Source organism: Atractosteus spatula, chromosome 4, assembly GCF_055471065.1.
Source record: "Atractosteus spatula isolate fAtrSpa1 chromosome 4, fAtrSpa1.hap1, whole genome shotgun sequence".
NCBI lineage: Eukaryota > Metazoa > Chordata > Actinopteri > Semionotiformes > Lepisosteidae > Atractosteus > Atractosteus spatula.
In genome coordinates, this window is record NC_142709.1 from 66,758,557 (window position 1) to 66,781,349 (window position 22,793).

The 22,793-nt window shown below is 36.2% G+C and overlaps 1 protein-coding gene across 4 annotated transcripts in view; it reads left to right on the top strand.

Moving 5' to 3' along the window:
- pxylp1 (2-phosphoxylose phosphatase 1) overlaps nucleotides 1-11,239 on the top strand; it is a 36,495-nt gene extending 25,256 nt beyond the window's left edge. For 3 of the 4 annotated variants that reach the window (XM_088913598.1, XM_088913601.1, XM_088913600.1), the window contains 2 exons: nucleotides 6,493-6,632; nucleotides 9,173-11,062. In XM_088913598.1, the coding sequence (XP_088769724.1) occupies nucleotides 6,493-6,632; nucleotides 9,173-10,104 (1,072 nt within the window). In that variant the 3' untranslated portion in view covers nucleotides 10,105-11,062. Of the gene's footprint in view, nucleotides 1-6,492; nucleotides 6,633-9,172 lie in introns of all 4 variants that reach the window. The other variant, XM_088913599.1, reaches the window with a different exon arrangement.
- Nucleotides 11,240-22,793: the final 11,554 nt, after the last annotated feature.

Sequence of the window (22,793 nt, forward strand, 5' to 3'; positions counted from 1 at the left end):
AATTTCTATGTGGTTTTCAGATTCAGCATTTATTGCTAAATGTTTAGTTGTTGTCTCTAACCTCATCATTAACCTCAGGGCTTCACCCCCTTTGAAAATGGCTCATTTTGTATCAATCAAAGGATGTATATACAGACATCTTCCAGTATTTAGACTGACTCACGCTAAAAACTTGTAACATTGATTTTTTTGGCTGGACATTTGGCTATTTTAAGATGGAAGTTGGGAGAGAATTTCTTTTCTGTCCTCCTCTTCTTTGTATATTTGGATGACATGCTAGATGTGTTGACGAGCATAACGTTTCATACACAGTTCTATTTGCTGACAAGTACAGCAAACTAACTGTCACTGTGCATTGGAGCATGAGTGTGTATAGGTAGGAATGTGTCTGCCTTTTTTTCCCCATTTAGAAGTATGCAGTACACTGTAGGAAAATGGTGAAAGAAACCCATTGAACTGACTTCATAGTGTTAAAAAAATGCAGTCCTCTCTCCCCCCCCCAACTGAAGAACTTCCTCCACTTTAGCCACTGTTGAATTATTTTATGGGCTAGTTTAAACATGTAATAAATGTAATAAACTGCTGTGCAAAAAAATATCTCCCAGATGAATTGATTACTGGCAACTTAAAGAAAATTAATCCATCACTAAGCTCTGCCAAGGTTAAATTGCTTAATGAATCATGTCCTGCACGGACTGTTTAAAGGAGTTTCAGTGGGTCAGATTAGATCTAATTGTGTGAAGAATGTATCGGATGACTCTTCTAATGTTTTTACACTTTTTAATTTAATACTTTATGTTGCTAAACTTAAAGTAATTTAATTATTAAAGACAAATTAACTTTTAGGACTCTCTTCTGAGAAGTACAGACACTAACAACCAAAGGCTTGTTCTAACGCACAACTACAAGACAACAAAGAACACACCCTTTAGAGCAGGTGAAAGGAGTGGGACAGAACACTTTTATTAAGCGTAATTGCAGGAGTGACATTGTCTTTGCTTTGTATGCGTAAGAATTCAGGATTTACTTTTCATTTTAGTTTTCTTTCTGTCAACAGGAAAGGAGCTGTAGGATTGAAATTGAAAGGGAGATTGAAAGACATTCTAGTGTGTTTAATGCCACTTTAAAGACACATGATTGCCTTTCTAGACTTGAAGGAGTGAGTCTTGTGTGTACAGTGAGCAATGTGATCTCTTTCCACTGAAAGCTGCAGTCTTTATTTTTAGATTAAATATTTTTTTGTCCCATGCTGTATTTATACAAAATTGTGAGAATGTTGGATTCACATTTCACTTTTCCTTTTGTCTTTAATATTTGGTGCATTTGCAGGTTTGCAGGAATACAGTTTTCTTTTACTCCATTTAGCATCATATGTTCCCCCCAGCCTTCCTGGTACGTTATTCCACATCTCAGTTATGCTGCCTGTGACACACCCCAGTTATGTTGCTTAATTTGCACTAAACCTGTAATATTCACATTGTCGATTTCTGGCTTTTAAAAAGTAACCCCCATGATACCACAGTGGTAATTACACTCTGAAAATAGACAGCAACACAGTGTGAAATCATAAACTATAACAAAAGGCTTCATATTAATCTGTGGTAACAAAAGGAATAATCTAACATAGACATACTGCCAGTGTTATGATTTCTCAAGATAGCAGCATGCAGTTACTTAATTTCTAAGAGAATATACTGTGTATTCTTCCTAATATGTAATCATTTTCTGTAAATATAGGGAAAGCTACCTGATATTACTGTATTGCACAATCTTTGTGTTCTATAAGACAAATATTTTTATCTAGATGTTTGTGATCAAATGAAAAAAAGAAACATAAAACCACATTATCCAGCTAGTAGAAATAAAAACAGTTAAGGGCAATATTTTAGTGAAGGAGATACTAAGGGTAAAGTCATCTAATTAAAATCTAATTTAAAAGATTTTAAAATTCAAAACTCTTTAAAATATGCTTATGCAGTTGCTAGTGCTTCCAAGTTCTTCTGCTGGGTACACTCCTCCTGTGGGGTTTAAAGCAGTTCTGTATCCCTAAATCCCAAGAGTTAGAATTATAATTTCAAAACTGCTGAAGGTCAGAGATAGAGCTAACTTTTATATACAAGCCTAACCTTGGTGAAGGCTGAGTAGGTGTTTTACAAGCCTCCCTGATTATCCACAGAACAGCGAGATTCTGCATGATCAAAGTGTGTCCTTGTGCCAAGAAAGTGTTAGATTCTCAGTCAGACTCATTTGGCAGCCACTAGGATGTCTGGGAGTAGAACATACCCAAAGGGAAAATCTCTCCCTGTATTTATAGATGTAGATCGCTATACACGCATCTATTTCATTACTTTTTATGAAGAAAATTCTCAGTTGAGTACAGACCACACAGAAAATTCAGCTTTTTTGTTTTAAGCCTTGTTTTTTGATGAGGACTGTACTCTGTATTGCTTGTGCTTGTGTCATGTTGTGCTTGTGTGCCATCTGGTGGGATACAGGTAGCATTACACATGCTGTGTTCAGGGGTCTAACTGCTTTAGTACTACTTTTCAACAGCACTTCATAACAGCAGTTTTGTTTGTGCATTGTAATGCATGACAGTGAAAGGACAAATATTTAAACCTACCATCATATTTTTCTACTAATGACAACCCCACACCAATCCTATTGCCACATGGCTTTACTGTAGTATTTTGTGATAATGAAACTTGCTTGAAAGCAATTACATCTGCTGGTTTTTCAACGTTTTTGAATGAGACAATTTTTTTTACATGTCCTCTAAACCAAAGAGGAAATGACCAGAAAAAAGCACATTCCAAGATCAGGTTAGATAATTAGATTTGTAATGTATTAAGATTAATTTGCTATTTTTATATTCCATCATAGTAAAGTGTTTTGGTAAGTGTAAACTGTGCTGATTTTAATTGAGATTTGTATTGATTTTAAGGCTATAAAAATTATAGACATGTAGTTGGATTAAAAGCTTGTGTGACAAATTAAGTATTTTTTAAGGTTCTTTTAGTTTTTGTATGAATGTGTATTATATACCATATGTTTAACGTTCTTATTATTGATGGAGTGGTTGGGATTTTGCTTCTTTTTTTTCCTTTTTAGAAGTGGGTTATTGTTGTAGGGAGGGATAGAAGGAAGGGTTAGGATGAGTTGACCTCTTCTCATTTTCTGTTGCTGTTTTCTTTTATAAAATAATATTTTTTAAAAAAGAAAAATAACTGAACTTCTGTCTTACTGAAAGTAGAGCCACAAGTTACTGCTTAAATAAACATTCCTGATTTTTTTTTGTCTTTTTTTTTGTACTGAGATCATTAAAGCACTGGAGTTGAACCTAAATGAGTCAAGGGTCTCAGAATCTATAATGGTTTATAAATATAAAAAACATTCAAAAGGCTTTACATGTATAATATACATTTTATACCACTAAATTCACATATCAATTATAATAAAATCTTTTATGTGTAAATGGAGAAGTGTTCATCATGGGAGATCTTAATTTTCCTCACATTCTTTGGGAAAAACGAACAGAGATTTTAGCATCTGAAACAAAAGAAATGACAGTACACTACAAGAAGCACTTGGGTTAAATCGCCAGAACCAAGGTCACTTGGTAAAAAATATTGTATTAATAAAGTCTTAAACCGTTAACAGAACTCTTCCAAACATTCCGTTGAAACAGGGAAAATTGTTGATAAATTACTATCCATTAAAATTGTGATGAACTGAGCCAAGAGATTATTGACCAATAAGTCTTATTTCTATTTCATGTAATATTATGTAAAGAAAAATATTAGTAGTGGATACATATGAACATATGATATGAAACTGGTATATTGGTCATCTGGTATATTGAGATTCTAATTTCATTGTTTCGTAATGAACTTCAGAAAAGGTTAATTCTCAAATTGTAGGTATGTTCATGTTAATATGTTTGGATTGGATTGTTTAGATTGAGCAAAGATAAGTGGTAAGTGCTCAAAATGTGGTTTTCTAACTTGTAGAGAACCATTGGGATCTACAGTATATATTGGGACCACTGCTCTTTTGAAACAATTAGCATTAAATGTAAGCATTTATGTTGATACAGTTTATGTTGATAAAGTTGGTAAACTGTATTTTCTGAATTTCTGCATAAAATCTGACCTAAAATGTGATAAGATCTTTATCTAAGTCATAAAAATAGATAATAGATAAATAATAACACACAAAAGGATATAATTTTTCATTCATTTATTGATCAAAATGATCCAACATTAAATGTCCTTGTTGGAAAAAGTTTGTGAACTCCAGGATTATCAATTAAGTTAAGAGGATAATTAAAGTCAGTAGTGTCAATCAATGGGATGACAATCAGGTGTGAGTTTGGGTGGCCCTGCCCTATTTAAAAAACATAAACCTGAGTCTTCATTCTTGAAGTCTGGTCTTCACTACACAGGCTTGTGAATGCGTGCCATGCCTCGATCAAAGGAGATTTCTGAGGACCTCATAAAAAGAGTTGTTGGTGCTTATCAGGCTGGAAAAGGTTACAAAAAGATTTCTAAAGACTCTGGGCTTCACCAATCCACTGTCAGGCAGAGAGTGTACAAATAGACTAGTACAAATAGGCTCACTCCAAGAGCAAGGCGTATAATATTCCAGGAGATCACAAAGAACCCCAGGGTAACATCTAAGGATATGCAGGACTCTCTTGCACTGGCTAATGTCACTGTTCATGAGTCCACAATCAGGCAAACACTGAACAAAAATAGTGTGCATGGGAGGATAGCAAGGAGGAAGCCACTACTCTCCAAGAAGAACATTTCTACCCATTTAAAGTTTGCTAAAGACCACCTGGATGAGCCAGAAAACTACTGGAAGAATGTTCTGCTTCAGATTTGGTGAAGAGAAGATGGACATTCCCAGGTGTAAAGGACTGTCCTACGTTGACAGGTTAAAGGCTAAAATTCATTTTAGTCTTGAAAAGAGGAGGCTATGAGGGAACCTTTTATATGAAGTATTCAGAGCTCTCAGTTGCAAAATTAATCCATTGGATATCAGAATCCAAGTGCTTTTAAAACTGCCTGGATCAAGCTTCTCAATCATGGTGTTGAGGCACCTTTTAAGAAACATGGAGAAGACCCTCATGTCAGTTTGCTACTGGCTAACAGACAAGCTAAATAGGCTGAATGGCTTCCTCTTTGTAAAATATATGTTCTTACGTGGTAACTCCAGTTCAGAGAATCTGTATACACCCTGTGATGTAGAGTGACCTAATGTGCACATTGTATGTATTTGTTTTGTGCTGCTTTACTACAACATCTACTATTTCATACAGATGTTTATTTTTCTGACAAATACAGTATGTACAGTAAGCTGTCTTTAAAAAAAAAAATCCTTGTAAATGCACTGATAACTTCTTGCTGGAAATGGGTTCAGATTTTCAGTCTGTCATATCTTACATGTATAGACGGTGTTTACTGACCTATTCAAACATACAAAATGGAGCAGGGAAAGAACTTTACCACTGCATAATAGTATATGGTGGCAAGTACTAATGTCACTTTTGTACACTTTTGTGTGGGTATTTAGTATATTTGTAGAAAGTAAAATATAGTTCTTCTCTCATTGCCCTTGAGAGTGTGTGTAGCATGTGTTTGCATGTGTGCCAAATTACATCACTCCAAAGGGAGCAGTTTTCCTGATGTTCTGAGTAGGCCAAATACTTTGTATACTGTACATATTGTTTATACCATTTATATGGTTTTGTACCATTATCATTGTTAGTGCTAATTAACCATTCCGGAAAACAAATCTTTCAGAAAATGTTTTGAAGCCTTGTTTTTAAAATTCAAATTGGAAAACACTGCCAATTCCTTAGGCATCATGATGCAACATACATACTGCATAATGTACCTCCCACATTATTTCTTCATGTTTGGCTGTGGGAAGTGTTTTCACAGGTGGAATGTACAGGAATAGATGGTTACCATGACAAATAATAGGACAAAAAAAAGCAACAAACAGCTTTCACACAGAACATGTAATAGGATTTATACAAAAAAATAAAATGTGGATGAACTTGACATTTTGAATAGATTGCTTTTTCAGACCATTTCAAATTTCTTTGAATTATAAGTGTTTAACAGAACATGCTTCGTTGTAATTTTGTTTATCAACTGTTTATTAAAAGTTAAAACGGCCATGAAAAAACAGAAATAAACATCCCATATTAGGGTTCAGATACATGTTGGTCTTGAGGCAGAGAAAAACAACTCTTATCACTTTGTGGCAACATATCTGGCATTTACTTGCAAGCAGATATCAAATCAGAATACTCAAATCGCAAGGATGTAAATACTAATTAATCAGTATTCTGTATTTCCCAATGGGAATAGCATTATAGAGCTAGCCTAAAGCAAGAAAAGACTATTTTGGTATTTTGAGTCTTCTTACATGGCTACAGTGACATTTCCTTCTCTTAATAGTGATTTTTCCCCCCCCCAGGAAACCTTCCCACCCTCAGCTGCCTGCCTTTGTCAGTCACATGTCCAGAGCAGTGAAGAGCCGCTGGGACAGTGTGATGAGTGCTCTCCCCAGGCTGCCCAGCCATGCTGTCTGTGAGATGGGAGAACTCACACAAACAGGTATAGCTGAAAATGGGCAGCAGACATTCGTCTCTCTGTCTGAAAATCCTCACCTTTCACCTAAGCACTTATTGGTCATGATCTCAAAACAACTGTGCATCATAGTGCAGTAATTGCACCGCCTTTCTATTAAGTTCCCTTTTAAAGTTAAGGCTGTTATTTAAGCTTTCACTTGTTTGTGCATTGCACTGTCCTTTTTGACTACCCAGGGTTGAGAATAGTTAATTTATTAGGGGGAAAATATAGGTGTGAACAAATTTGCAGATGGTTCAGAAGTAACGTGGGTTGAGGGGTGTGCTATCTGCCAAATGAATCTAGTCTGTTCAATAAATAAATTTATTTTTATTTTACAGTGAAGACTGAGTAAAATTATTACATTATGTAAACCAGTTACCCCACTGTACTGTTAAAACTTAAGCACATTGGTGTGTTCAATCATTTGCAGATTAATGATATCATGCCTTCCTTTTTCTTTTAGATGAAAAATTAATCCCATACAAAGGCTTTTTGATGTGGATTGGTCTTTGATGAAGTCAATAAAATTAGTTTTGTCTCTTAGTCAATTGGATTGATCTTGCATTATGAAGACTATGCCAGCTCATATCAAAACAACACAGGATTCAATGGCTGTTTTTGCTTATTTGCTAATGGCAGTTTCTGAAATATAGAAAAGGGTTTGTTTTTTACAGAGATCAGCTTGATGAAAAGCTATTTTTATTTTTTATCTTGTCTGATAAAGCAGGGAACAAAATTGTTGTTTGTAGATATCAAGATATTTTCTTAAAAAGACTAATAAATACCACTGTGTGTACTACTGTTAAAATAAGCAGTGATTTGTGGATATCTGTGTGGCATTTGTCTTAGTATACAGCCATTAATGCAAATACATGAAGATTATCAAAAAATGAAATAGCCTTTTTATCTAAGAATGCATGTTAGTATTGGATCTTATGACTGTCTTGTTTCTTGAAAGAATGTTGAACATTGTTCTCCTTTAATCTTTCTTTTGAACCATTTCCAAAGAATTTCCAAATTTTATTTACACTATAAATTAAAATATTTCTTGGGGGAATTAAATGTTTAATTATTGTTCCGTTGGGTATCTGACAGTTTCATTTAACTGAACATTTTCATATCTAATTTAATATTCTCGTTTACCATCCATGCATATTCTCATTCCATTTACGTAAGACATGCGCAATAGACAATCATTCCCAGTGAAACTGAGCTTCTGTGATCAGATGTCTTATGATCTATTTGGGCCCTGAAATAATATACAGTATTTCCTCACTTGTTCTAGACACTTGTAGTTGCAGTGCATTTAATTTTTGCTGTTCACAACAATTAAGCAGATTGCTTTAGAATCTTATTTAATAAATATTAAATACATGCAAACCTTTGTATAAATAAATGTGTATGAAACAGTCACCTATAGTTTTTTAAATATATAGCATTTTGACATCTTGCCAAATCGGTTCTGTGTTCTGTGGGATTGCTTATTGTTTTATGAGTTGGTATTCGGAATGTATGTCCTCCTGTACATAAAATATAATATATAATATATAATATATCCATAGAATATAATAAAATATTTTGAATTTTAAGACAGTTTTTTTTCAAATATAGAGTGTGCTGTGTGCATGTAGAGGAATCAGATTGTAGTCTTCTGTGCTGAAAAATATTAGAAATGATCAATTTTTTAAACAATCGCAAATATTTTTATAAGTATAAATAAGTAACAGTTTTGTCTGCAGTATTTTAAGCCTTTCCTGATACTTTCTGGGGAAAAGGTATTTTCAGGAATAGACATGAACACTTCATACTCAAACAGCACCTGTCTTTTCTGGCACACTTGTATACTCGCACATTGAAGTCTTTTTCGAGAAAGAATTATGCAATACAACACCTGAAAGGTTTGACATTTTGAGAAACACTCAATTATTCGTGCAGCATGCCAATCAACACTATCTCAGACTTGGTTCATAAACTTGAGGGGTTCAAGCTCTTTGCTATGTCAGGATTTTTATTAAGACAATATCTGTGTAGGATTTATGGATTATTACTCATACAGTGCAGATAACTGAAATATATGGTCAGCAGCTTCAGGTCTAAATATGTCAGTTAGCTACAGGGGCATTACAGAAGAAATGTTAAAGTCATCATGCTATGGGTTTGTATTTCAGTCTTCAGATAGTTTCTGATTATACTTATAAACTACTTTAAAACCCATTTAACCAGGAGAAAATGTAGTGTGCTGCAGCCCTCAGGAGTAAGGTGTATTGATCAAGGCAAAAGAGTTATCAAACTGCAAAGGGAATCAATATGGTTGCCTGAAAGTTATATCTTTCTTAATCTTTCCCTCCTACAATTGTTATTGGGCCTGTTGACTGAAGTGCTTTCCTTCTTCAGCACTCTCTGTTCCACCTTGTCTAAAATGTAAGAGACGTGAGAATAATTTCAAGAAAATGTAGGACAGAGTACTGAAATGGTACAGTTACAGCTTGTTATTTCTAAATATATATTTATATTTCTTGTTGCAGGAGTTGTACAACATCTCCACAATGGTCAGTTCCTGCGTAGCACCTATATAAAAAAAAACAAACTGTTGCCCAGCAACTGGGCCAGCAAGCACCTGTACATAGAATCCACCGGCAAGAGCCGTACCCTTCAGAGCGGCCTGGCCCTTCTGTATGGCCTGCTTCCTGATTTTGATTGGCAGAGGGTCAACATCAGGCACCAGTGGAGCACCATCTTCTGCTCCAGTAGCTGTGACTGTCCAATGAGGAACCACTACCTCGACGAAGAACAGAGGAGGCAGTTCAGTCTGAGGGTGAAGAACAACCTCTTGGAGCAGACGTACGTGGAAATGGCCAAGATAGTGGGTGTCCCCACAAGGCAGCTGAGAGCAGCCAACCCCATTGACTCTCTCTTGTGCCACTTCTGTCACAACATCACCTTTCCTTGCACTCACAATGGCTGCATCAGCCTGGAACACTTCATGGTCATTAAGGGTCATCAGCTGGATGACGAGAAGGATAGGCATGAGAAGAAACTGTATTACAAATACTCCATTCTGGCCGTCCACCCTTTCCTGAACCAGACAGTCTCGCGCATGCAGAGAATCGCTGAGGGACACAAAGAGGAACTCTTCGCTCTTTTCTCTGCCCACGATGTCACAGTGGCACCTTTGCTCAGTGCATTAGGGCTGTCTGAAGCCAGGTTCCCCAGGTTTGCTGCCCGCATGGTTTTTGAGCTGTGGAGAAGCCCCAAGGGCAGAAAAAATCTGTATGTTCGTATTCTGTACAATGGACAGGATGTGACCTTTCTGACTTCCTTTTGCCAGAAACATAACACGTTTTCCAATGAGCCACTCTGCCCTTTCCAAAACTTTCTTAATTTTGTGAAGAGGGACATGTTTGCCATTTTCAACAGCACTAATTACTATGATGCTTGCCACAGGCGAGTATTTTAAAAGGGATACGTTGTGCGACACCAGGCTATGTGGTACAATCAACTGTATATTGCTGTAAATTGTATTTATTAACACAAAATGTATTTGTGGTTTCTTTTTAATTGACCTATTTGCTAGTTTGTCACTTTACCAGCATATGCAGAATTGAACTGATACCTTTACAGAAAAGCCATAATACAGCATTACTAGAGTACCTTCATGTATTTGGAATATTAAGCAATAGGGAGTTATGATAGGTCTTCAAATGCCATTACAATGTTTATTTTATACTTCTGTTTTCATCAGAAAATATAATGATGGTGCTTAAGAACAATTATGTTATAAAATAATTTCTGTTGTTCTGTAAAACCAAATCTGTTCTGTTGGTGGATTATAAAATCTTTCAGCAGTGCTGAATGTTTTCATTCTGCACAGTAGATGGAGCTAAACCTCTTCTTCCTACCTGAAGAAAACTTGAAAACCATTTATAGCTGGAGTGGTTGCTCATCATTGCCATCCCTTAGCACACAGTTCAAAAACACCATGGTGTAGATACTGTGGGCATATACTGTACAAAAGAAGAATGGAAGACTGAGTTAACAATATTCAGTATATCTATATGCTGCTCATTGCCACCATAGCAAGTTGATGACTTTTTTCATAAATGGATGTGCTGTTGAAGATTTGCAATGAGATACCAAGCAGAATCTGACACATTGTCACAGTGCTTCACTTCATGTGATGTCTGTTTTAAGCTGTAGTTATGTATACATTTGGGTATTTTAGGAAAAATGTCTAGCTGTAAAACATTGTATTTTATTTAATTTGATTCATCACAAACCAGAAACTGACATTTTGTTTTATCCATTTTTAAGGTGGGTGTCAACAATTTTGTAAATGACTTTGACGTATAAAAATCTGTATTTTTTGAAAATACATTTTAAGGGACATTTCTGAATAAATAGCAATTAATAAATAATTTAGTGCATTGTCTTTCAGGACTTACAGTAAGTTCTATTTTTAATTTATTTTTATCATTGTTTTAAGCCATTCTTTTTTGTGGTAAGTTAATATCTTGTTTTTATTATAATTACCTGTATTATTCTGGAATATTAATTGCATTCCTATTTCATTAAACTAATTTGATGCATATCACAAATTAAGAATACAAGTATTGTAGTTTTAATTTAGGTATATAGTATTTGGAGATGCTGGGTATTTTATACATTTAAAATGCAAACAAAATTAGCCAAATTTACCATCAAATAGCAAATGTGTTATATACTGTACATACAGTAAAATATTTATAGATTTTTTTTCTGATTTTTGTGGGTCTCAGTAATGTATTTGTACTTGTTTGTGTATAGCAGAACACAGAATTAAATGTGTGCTGGGGACACAATGGATTTGTGAAATGAAGTCTAAAAATCCAAGCAGCAAGTAAGCCATCAGATAAAGATGGCTTTTTTTATCAAGTCTTTATATTTAGACATGTTTTCCCCTAGTTTTGGTGATTTAAGTTCATATTTATTTCAGTGCTATGTGCATTGTGGTGCGTTTATATTCATCTGTTCATTCCCCACTGATTCTAAACCATCTGAAGTGACTGGAGAGAAGCAGAGTGTGGCTTTCACTGAATGATTTTGTTGATTTATACTAGAAGTGTGCTTTTACCACATTTTCAGCTTTAACAGCAGCCGCAAGAATAGTAATGTAACGCTTATGGCCGACAGGTACTGTGTAAGAGCCGGCGTACCAGAGCAGGTGACGTCACCGCCCTTCCCAGTGATAGCAGGACCACAGCCCCTGGGCGGTAGTGAGATCTCTCTTTAGTTCACCGGGCTGGGTCCCTGCTGAGTGACGCGGGAGTCCCGGGTTCGAGCCCCCGACGGTGGGGGGCCGACCTAATGCGGCAAGGGCGCCCGCCTGAGCCCCCGTTGCGTTACAGTAATATGCCAATATCCTCTGAGGTGGAAATTCCTCACTTGAGGATTGATAGTCTTATCAATTTGTAATTTAAATTTAATTGTAGTGTCTTAAAGCAACATGGAAAAGGGAAATTTGCACAATAAAATAATACATTTTTATTACTGCACCTGTAGCAATAAAGTCAATGGAACACACAATACACATCTGAAGCAAGAAGAAAGTGAAATAAAAAAGTATACCGAACTGAATTAGTGAAACCAAGGGTCAGAATAAATTACACATAAATCTTAAACACTGGTGTTTATCTAGCTTTGAAAAGTGTGGTGGTCCTTCATTTAGGCTGTTTAGGTTCCTGTTGGTAATATTGGTTAATGTAAGGCTCATGTAAGTTAGAGCTTCCCCAGCAGTCGAATTTAGAGTACAAGAGGGAAAGGAGCTGTCAAGGGTAGGCTGTGGATGGAATAAGCCACTCTGTGCTAATAAAGAGGCTTGTAAGTACAGCAGGGAGGAAATGGGTGTCTAGGCTTCAGTCTGGAAGCAGGGAGTGCGAGAGCTCCAGAATGGAGTTCTCATTAGTATCGATGGGGCAGGTTCAAGGGTCTGTGGGTCTCGACCAGGAAGGAATGCTGGAGAAAATGTAGCTGAAGCTGTACTGAGGGGCATCACAGGAGCTGGACAAGGACAATGTATGGAGCCTGGTGTTCCCAAGACTTTGTTTCGGGAGGCTGAGGAGCAAGTCTGGCAAGCATTATTTAGTATAACAACTCCTGTTATGTGTTGTGTTGAAGCATTATGCAACATGAAAGGGAAGGTGTTTTGTTTTTCCTGGGTTTAGTCCCCTTATTCAGTTGTAGATGGCTAGTAAAACACACCCGAAACCCTATATTTTTTTCCCCAAGGGTAAATTGGCAGTGTAGAGGTGCTGTCGATCACAAAAGCTCATGTCTCTCAATTAACTGAGCATTATCACTTAACTGGAACTGGAAAGCTTGAGAGTACTGTATGCTATTCATTGTGTGTACTAGACCCATAGGATTTTAATCTTTCCTGCATAAATGTAACTAAATGTAAACTAAAACTGTACATTTAGTAGTTGGCTTGAATTCCATTTTGTGAATATTTGCCTCTTTCTCTTTGAAAAGCTGTACAACACAGCTGTGGTAATTGCCACATGCCCTTTCCACCCCATTTCTGTGGTGTTTTGCACAAAATGATGTGTTTATGATGAAATGTTATGATGGCAGTATATGTTTCAAACATTTCTGCTCCTGTGTATCATTCAGGGTGAAAATTTAATTCATTGGAGCCTTTCATTGATGAATATTTCTTGTTTTTTCTACTTGACCACTTTCTTCCGACTCATGCTGGCAGAAAATCTTTCTTTACTTTAGAATTTGTTCTAATTGTTAAATCCCATTTGTAGCCTTCCCATTACTGTGTGTTATCTACGGTGACAGCTACAGCTTAACAAGTTTATGTATCCTATCAGACTAAGGTTAGACACTTACTGTTTCAGACAGATCTGGCATGTTTCCCCTATCAAGGGTGAACTCAGATCTAGAACTCGGCAGACAATGACAAAAAGGTCTTATAGATGGAGCTGCCAGATTCAAAATCTGTCATAAATGGACCATGCTGTACATTAGATACTGGATTGGACAAGCCAAATCAATTTTTGGAATGTCTTTGGAGTTGTGCATGAAAAAGGCTGTCAAACCCATTCAGTCCTTCTTAACTTTGACGTCTTACATTTTTAATAGGTCTGAAGTTGTCTTGTGGACAGTATCTGTTCAGAAGAGTTTGTTTCATAGATTAACTTCAATATTCATTATGCTCTTAATGTAGGAATTCTCTTAGTACATTATTGTTATGTTTCCAGATTAAAATAATTAATCTTCCTAAGCAATATTAAGTAATAGTGAAAAAGGTCACATTCAACATCTTTTTGTCTGGTGTGCACGGGGTTGGCCATGTGGTCTTCTGGATGGTGGATGAAGATAGACCTGTAAGCCAGGAGCTTTGTCCAAGAACTCAACTTCTCCTTCACTACTATAGAGTGGCACAGCACTGGGGATACCACACCATTCTCCCATCCACTAATAATACCCTCTTACTTGCTATTACTTGTGACCAAAATGTGAACTCGAGGGCTGGGGGTGTTTTCTCCAGCTATCACTTGGCAGCCAGGCTACCCATGTGACCCAACTGGGCTCAATCTGAAAGGGTTTCTGTGTTAATTTTAAGAACCCACCCCAATGGGCATCCAACTCTCATGGTGAAGATAGAGGGTTGAGTGCAATGCCAATATGGCACCAAGAGGAGTTGATCACAATGAACTTCACCATGGCCATTTTTCTTTATTTCTAGTTTACACTTTCTTAAAACATTTTTATTTTGACTGTAAACATCTTCAAATTTGCATTTCCAAATTAAGGCTCAAATATATAGTGGTACATTTACGATAATGTCTTATGACTTCTCTTCTTTGGCGTAAAGTATAGGCTATGCATACAAATACTTATGGGAACTGTTAATTGTTTCTTCATTCCCGTTCAATTCAGGAGTTATTTAAAAGAAAATGTTATTGTTAATCATGATAAGGGACCTAATTGCTTGGAGCTATTGGGAAAATAAAGGAGGCTGTTACATTTTTCATACCAGACTACTTAAGAGCTATAATTCATTAGCATAGTTCTGTGATCCACTTGGCTAACAGGTTCTTTAAAAGTTGCTGAATCTGCATCCATGCCTTATTATATCAATGGGTGGAATTGATCATGCAATTTCAAATATGTATCCCTGTAATTACTAGCCATAATGAACACTATGCAAATTCTTGACTCTCTGCAGTCAGTGTATTATTGTACTGTATAGGTTTAATTTAGAGTACAGGGCTTAGAACAGGGGCTTTCAAGCACTTAGAGAAGGCTTTAGGGAGAGACACAAAATCAATGAAGTCAATGAGTACCAAAAATTTAATATTTCTTTTTAATATAAAGTGACAGCTTGAAGGGCATTGCCACACAAAAAATACAAATGTTAAACTGGAAGCTACCCTCGCAATGCCAAATGTTTGCACTCCTCTTTATTAGTTTTTATATGTATGTTTAATTTTATTGGTGTATTTCTATCTGATTTGATAAAGATTGGACAAGAGGCATTACAGTTACTAAAGGTTGTCTTGAATAGTTAAAGCCAAGGACAATCCATTATGATTATTAGTGTTTCAAGACCTTTTATTACCATCAAATCATGCTTGCCAAAACCCAACAGAGACCAACATTATACTAATGAGATATGTACAGTTTCTTGGCTTCATTATGCAAATGTATGCAGCTATACTGTGTAGGTGGGTGTCTTTACATATCTGGTCACTTTTAATGCTAATAAATGAGCCTCAATTTGTGAAGTTTACAAGAGTTATTTCCATTAGCAAGGGTGTAGACTGGTGTTGATTTATTGGTATTTGATGGATTTGTTTTGAGATGTCTAATATATGAGATAAAAATGAAAATCCTTTGTGTCATTGAAAGGATAGCTTGATTTATTTGTTTATACATCTTATGAATGCTGCGAAGATTTAACATTTAACAGTGAATGTCTCCGCAGTGTAGCTTGTAAAAATATGCTGCATTTAGTTAGCTAATGGAACAAACAATTTAGATAAATTACAAAGTTAGTCTTAAAGAGGTTTTATTGGTTAAGACATTAGCGTGTTTCAAAACTGGAACAACAGTCTCGTCAGCTGTAGATACTGGAGAGGTAATGATAAACCCTGATGTGCATTGTTTTAAGATTTTTAACTCCTAGGCACTCAGGAGAGTATTTCACCATTAGCATACAAATGTTGACAGCATAACCTGCAACTGCCTCAATGCTCACCGTCATTTTGTAAGTTTTAATAGCATGGTTCAACCATGGAGTAGCATGGAGTAAACCGAAGCTCCCTACTTGAACATCTTAAATATATGCAGAGCTTTTTGGGAGTTCTCAAAGAGATTTCATTCAGCAACTGCAGCAGGTACGAGCCCTTTGGCATTAGATTCCCCTGTTTGGATTTTGGATGTTCAGATTTTAATTGAGAATTACAATAATTATGGCTAATCAAGACCAAACATGGAATACTTGCTGTACATGCTAATAAACTCCACTTAATTTTCAAGATCCCAGCTGGCAGCTGCTCATTAGAGGTCATTTTTCAAGGTTTTGGGGATTCGAAATATTTTTTTGCCCTTGATATAATAAGCTGAAAACGTATGTTGCTCTTGCCATTATCTCAGAACTGGATTAAATTTATGTGCGAAGCACAGCTCAGTTTTGTCAAAGTGTCGACCTTATTGTGGTCCACAAATCTTATAAATGCTGAATTGGATAGGTATGATTCAGTGCAATAAAAGACTTGTTGAAATATGTGCTAAACAGACAGCAGCAAACCAGTTTTGCTACAGAGAAATAGGTCTCGGAGCATGTAAGGTTATAATGTATAATCCTGTTTAGTTTCCTGTGAGGATGTCCTGTGTTGACCCAGTGGAATTGTATTGGCCATCTCTCTCATTTTCCCAAGATTCTCAGTAGGGGATAACAACTGACATAACGTCATAGAGTAGTGAGTTGACATTCTCTTAATCTTGAATTACTCATGTGGAGATGCTGGTACAGAATGCTGACAGATGCCATCACAATGACAGCACTGTTGATAGATATCAAAGCTGACACTTGAGACCACCATTCATTTAAAAAAAAACATAACTGAGAACAACCAATGAAAAAATATATTTTTTTTTAAATGAAGCAATGATAAAAACCCCATTAAGTTTGAAATATGTAGATCCATATAGCCATTTTTCTGCAAAAGAACATCCTTTCCACAACTGTTGGCTCCGTCTTGGAACTTTTACCTCAACCCAGCTTCATTTTGGCTCAAGTGCAAACCTTGCTTTTTTAAATAAATAGTAAGGTAGTTTAACCTTCACAGGTTCACAGGCATCTTTTTTTTTAAATGAATAATTAAACTCAACGATGGTCAACCATCGCCTCATTGTGCCTGAAGGCAACTCTGGCCAAGGTTTTCCTTTCTGTTATTAACACGGTTTCAGAGATGAACTCAAGGACAGCCGGTAACAGATGAATTATGATAGATAACACAATTATAACCTGACAATGTGTGGGAGAAGGGAGAGGATAATGTGGAGCTGTGGCATATGCTGATAGATGCATCTGGGCAGCATCTGTTAAAGCATCGAGTGGGGCCGCTGAAGCCAACAAGAGATACGTGTGTGTTTTGTCAAAGACCTTAATGAATATAAATGAAATGCTGGTACAATATGGATCCGATTATAAATAATAAAAAATTACAATCTTTATTATTCAGTGAATGATTTATAACGAAGAACAGATGTGATCTAATAAAACATTTATTAGGTTCGCAACAGTTAAGGTCACCTTATGTGAGAGAGTTTCCCCGAGTTAAGCCAAGCGACAGGAGAAAATGCCTGATCATGTAAGGTGTGTTCCAGGCAGGTAGGTTTTTTTTATTGATATCTGATTTTTCACAGTACCAAGCAAACACTGATGAGGTTAAATCTGAGCAGGGGTTGACTGCTCACTAACATTTCAGAAAGGTGCCCCTAACAGGACAAAGATAAAAGCTTTGGCAGCGAAAATGTATATTCCATAAAATGGGTAGAAATGGAAATGACATTATGTTGCTCTTCTAAGGAAACCATATCGGTTCCTGATGCCTAGATGTTTTCTGCAGCCCATCGCCAGATGGGCATTTGGTTTGGTTTTAAAAAAAATTAAATCAGTGTGCTGATGTGCATGAGCAAGTGTCTGACCAACACCTAGGTTATTACATAGAGGTATTTGTAAAACACAAAACTCTGTCCCAGGTCATGCATCTTTCATCAAGATCATTTTAGCACAGACTCTGACTCTTTTTAACCAGTGTTACGGCTCCAGCTCTCTGACTATCCTGCCACAATATAACTACTGCAGTCTGCTGTCCAATGAATACCTTGGTTTAAAAGGCGCTTTTACTAAAATGCTAATGCAATTAATTTCTGACATCTGAAATTGTCTACTGCTCTGGAAGTACTGTAACTGTTTTTTTTTTTTTCATCCTGGAATACTTCTTCGTTATAAGTTGTCTATTACAGTATTATGAGTAACATCATATACAGTACACTCATAATAAATATATCATGTAATGGCTAAAAACAAACACGTCAACTACTTTTTTCTGTAGATTCTTTACTGGTGCTTATATTTGTAACTGGTAAAAATTTAGGCGTTTGCACTTGTCTGTATTGTGCTGTAGAGTATACAGTAGCTTCAACAGTGACATGCACTTGGCTTCGATGAAACATTGTAACTAATCTTAAAAGAATCAGTGTCTATACACGATCATAGGGAATCGATAGCAGTTCAGCTTTCTAAATCAAGCAGCAAATGCATTAGTCAAAGATTCTCTAGATTTAAGCTATACATTTGTCACTTGTGTATGACAGGAATTGGAAATCAATGCCTGTTGTCAGTGAAATTATTCATTTGTCATGACATTTGTTTTTATATCTTCAAAGTAATTAAAATATTATTTGCTCATATATTTGAGATTATCACACCATTTAAACAATGATAACATAATTGCCTTATAATTAGTTAAGGGTTTGTACTGGGGAGTGATCTAAATTTATGGTTCACTGTGTCACGAAATACCAGTCTATAGGGTAAGACTGCAGTTCCATCAAAATGTCTTTCAAAACCAGCTTTATGATTCCAAGCCTGCCTTTGAGGGTTTCAGATTGGTGTTTTTTATCGTTGGTGTTTGTGGGGAAAAAGTTCAAACCTCCTTTCTTAATTAACATGGAAACTGAGATGGATTTGAACCCATGTCTCCAGAGGTGAACCACTTTAAATGTTTGTAAATTATCCTTCTGCTATTGCCCATAGGTCCTCCAGTGGTGCTCTGTAATAGATTATATCCACAGCACCAGTTTGGAGTTAACATCTAGACTTTCCCCTAGTAAAGGTCATCTGTCACTTTTCCTTTGCCTTGCTCCTGTTTTGTAATTCGGCCTTCTGTAGTGGCATGGATATCACTGGAATCTCTCCGAATGTCTGTCTGACCTTTCATTTACATCTTTCTGACCCCCTTAAATATTCCAAGGTAAAAAAAGTGACTGACTGCAGTTTTGATGTATTTATTATGACACCCTTCAGAGACATCTATTTCATCTCACATTACGTAGCTTAATCTGAAAACTACACAAGCTTCCCTTTTAAAAGCCAAAATGTTTGAAGCACGAGTATATAATTAAAGATGGAACAGTCAAGGAAAGAGAATAAAACATGCTAGCAGAAAAGTTGTGATGAAGTGTATTGAGACCATACCCCTTTTTGCATTGGTTTACAGACCACAGAGGCAGCTGGACAAACTGGGACACACTGGCACTGAAGACAATATCAGGAGGTGATAAAAGCAACAAAGAGAAAAAGATTCACTTCCACTGTTAGTGCTAATGGATAGAAGATTTCAAACAACTCCCATGGCTTTAAGAAAAAAGAAATCAATAGTATAACCCATAAAAAAAGGTTAATGCATTTTCACAAGACTCCCATTTCTGGTATCCTTACAGATTTGTTCAGTTCAGGTTTACTATCAGTTCTGTGTAGCACTTCAGTGTATCACAATGGTTAATCAATAAACTCCCTAAGCAGAGGTCTCAGCATAGTAAGTCATCTAAGTTTCAACAAACATTGCTGTATAACATTTTCCTTGAGTCTTTAATTATAGTACTGCATCCAAATAGCATGAAGATGATACATATTTAGAAAATAATCCCGTGAATCGGTATAAAATGGCAGTGCATCTTAAAATTAGTAATATACAATACATAATGAAACAGACCTCTATGAAGTGTACAGGAGAATGGATTGGTGAGGTTTAGGATTAATGTTTTTTTATGTTACCGGTATTGTCTTTTTTATTTTAAATCTAAATGACCTTATATGCAGTACTTTGAATGTAGGAGAAAGGCAATGGAAAGAAACGCAAGTGTTTTGAAGTGGATTTTCAATACCTATAAATACTATAAACAAACTGAGAAAGAATGCAAGAGAATTATCATATATTCTGCCTCATGTTTCCACTGAAGATATTCTCATTGAAATGCATAGCAATGGATGAAAACCAGCCCAGTGCTATGTGCCAGTCTAACCGTCTAAGAGAGCCAGGAAAGGTTTTGTGACAGCTGTACTGTATAATGAAGTCTTATCAAGAACTGGCAGACGACATCTCTCTCTTTTTGAGTGTATGTATTCATCAAACTCAAAACAGTAAGATGCATCCATACTTGATATTTTTAGATGTGTAAATAAAATTGAATGCTATGAATAAAAGTTTAAACAGTCTGTCCTTTTTATATTTCTCTTCATTAGCATTAGCAAGGATAGAGGGGCAACTACTGTACATGTCTGAGCCTTTCTAGCATGTGAAGCTGGAAGTTCTGTAAATAAGTAATCTCCATGCTAATCTAATACATCGATAAGGGTAGAATACAAGACTGAATGAGTGTGAAAAATGAAAACCATTCACCCGGTGAGTTTCTTTAACACAATTTCTTCATTCTGATAGTGGATGCTTTCTTCTGCTACAGTGCTAGAAGCATTTTCTCCAGATTTTTCATTTTTGCATTCTGTGGAAAGGAGAGGTACTGTAGGTTGTTGGTTAATCAAAAATGACACAAATCAAAGCCAGTTGCTCTATGTAATGCTTGTTGGCTGAAACACACTTAAACACTCTGTACTAACAAACAGGCAGAAACAAACCCAATGTCTCCATTCCCATGAACCTCCCAAAGCAAGACCTTGAAATGAGGAGGCAATAATAGAAAACAAAGGCTCATTCTAAATGATTTTGTTAGAGATTTAGGAGTGTACACAACAACATTTAATTGGTAATTGAATTCAGTAAAAGAAAATGCTTTACTTTTCTGTGAAGTTGGTGAAGATGGTGAACACCATTGAGAAGACTGTAAAGGCATAACATGGAAATGAATTTAAAATGGAGACCTGCAGCCCCTTTTTTACACAAAATGTTGGAGGAGTATGGAATAATCTAGACAGTCATGTTGTTGAAGCATATACCCTGGCTTCCTCATGCAATGGCAGGATGGGATTCTTGGATCAATTAGCTACTGAAAAAAACTAACAAGCTAGATGTGCCAAATGGCCTCTGCATGTTTGTTCTTAAGATCTTAAGAAAAAAAAAAGAAACAAACATGGTCAGAGTAAATCCCACTTCTTCCTCAGTCACATACAGGCTGTAAATGACAGAGCCTGCATGTGCAGTTTTTCCCACTAGATGGCAAGATATGATTGCCCTCAACACCTCTTTGAATGCCTCCATAGAGTGTATTAAACACACATAGTGGCAAATTATAATTTCTAATATTTATGGTCAAAGACAATTGCCTTTGTGCATGAACAAGGAAACTAATTAAATAAATTTTACATCTTAATTGTTATATTGTTGTATGTCATCAATCTAATGATTAAAATCTCGACCTTCATCATACTGCCTATTCCTTATTTTGTTTAATTTATACAACCAATAATTTTTTTTCTGCCTTGGGCTCTAGAAGTATAAGCAGAAGTCCAAGAAGACACTTATAAAAGACCACACCCTTACTATACACCTACATTACATTTTACCTGTGCTGGGCTCTACTTTTTACTCTATGCATTTACCTTTGAAAAGTGTATATTTATTGGGTTGTGCACATTCCTTCTTGATACAAATACTGCTGCTTTCTCATTAGAAACCGGATATTGAATTTAAAGAAACAAGAGTATGGCTATAACTATTGCTATATTGTATACAGTACATACATTTTTATATTTTATATTGTTAACATTGTATATATGTATTTTTTAGGATGCCAGAAATGTTTATGAGTGATCAGCACACAGCATGTTTGTATTATCTGCCCTTTTCCTGTTTTGGAATGTCTCACTTGTTTCTCAGCATGTTGGGTGCACCCTGTGAAGCTGATTATTTGCCATTCTGGGAAATCATGGCGTTCCGGCTCCTGTTTTAATGAATGAAAAGGTGACAAAATACACAACCGTCAGTGGTCAAGGCATGCCAAGGATCTTCAAACCACTGAGTATCTCAACTGGGCTTCCAGAAGAATCTATTTCAAAGCTGTTTTGCTGGAAAAAAGAGTCATGATGACACAGTAGGATAAACAGGACCAACAACAGAACAAGGGTGACATATAAGAATTAAGTAAAAGAGCAAGATATATAAATATACAGGTAAGTAATGTGAACTGCTCTTGTAAGATTCTGCAGTGTGCCAAAGGAGAACATTCATTTGCCTTCACATCTTCATCTCTTCTCATATTTTTACCTAGGGCTTCTGTTCACTTACTCTTATACCTACTTGTCTGCCATGCCTTAGAAAGGGTTTCTCACGGTCTTGATCAAAGTGAAAAATGCATGTGGAACACAGGTTGAGCCTTGAAATCACAGGCAGCACGGAGGCAGCACTCAGTGCTATCCGGGAGAACATGGTCACATAAAAAATCAATGAGCTAGAAAGGTGCTGTGCCACTGAGAAATGTTTTCTATTTTTCAGATTTCGCAACTGTGGGTGAATTAGCAGAAAACTCAGTTGTACAGTATTTTAACCATCTATCTGCCTGTCTGTTGAAGATTAATCTGCAGCATTTTGAGGCTTGTTTCTTGAACATGTGCCAGTCACCCTTAAAAAAAAA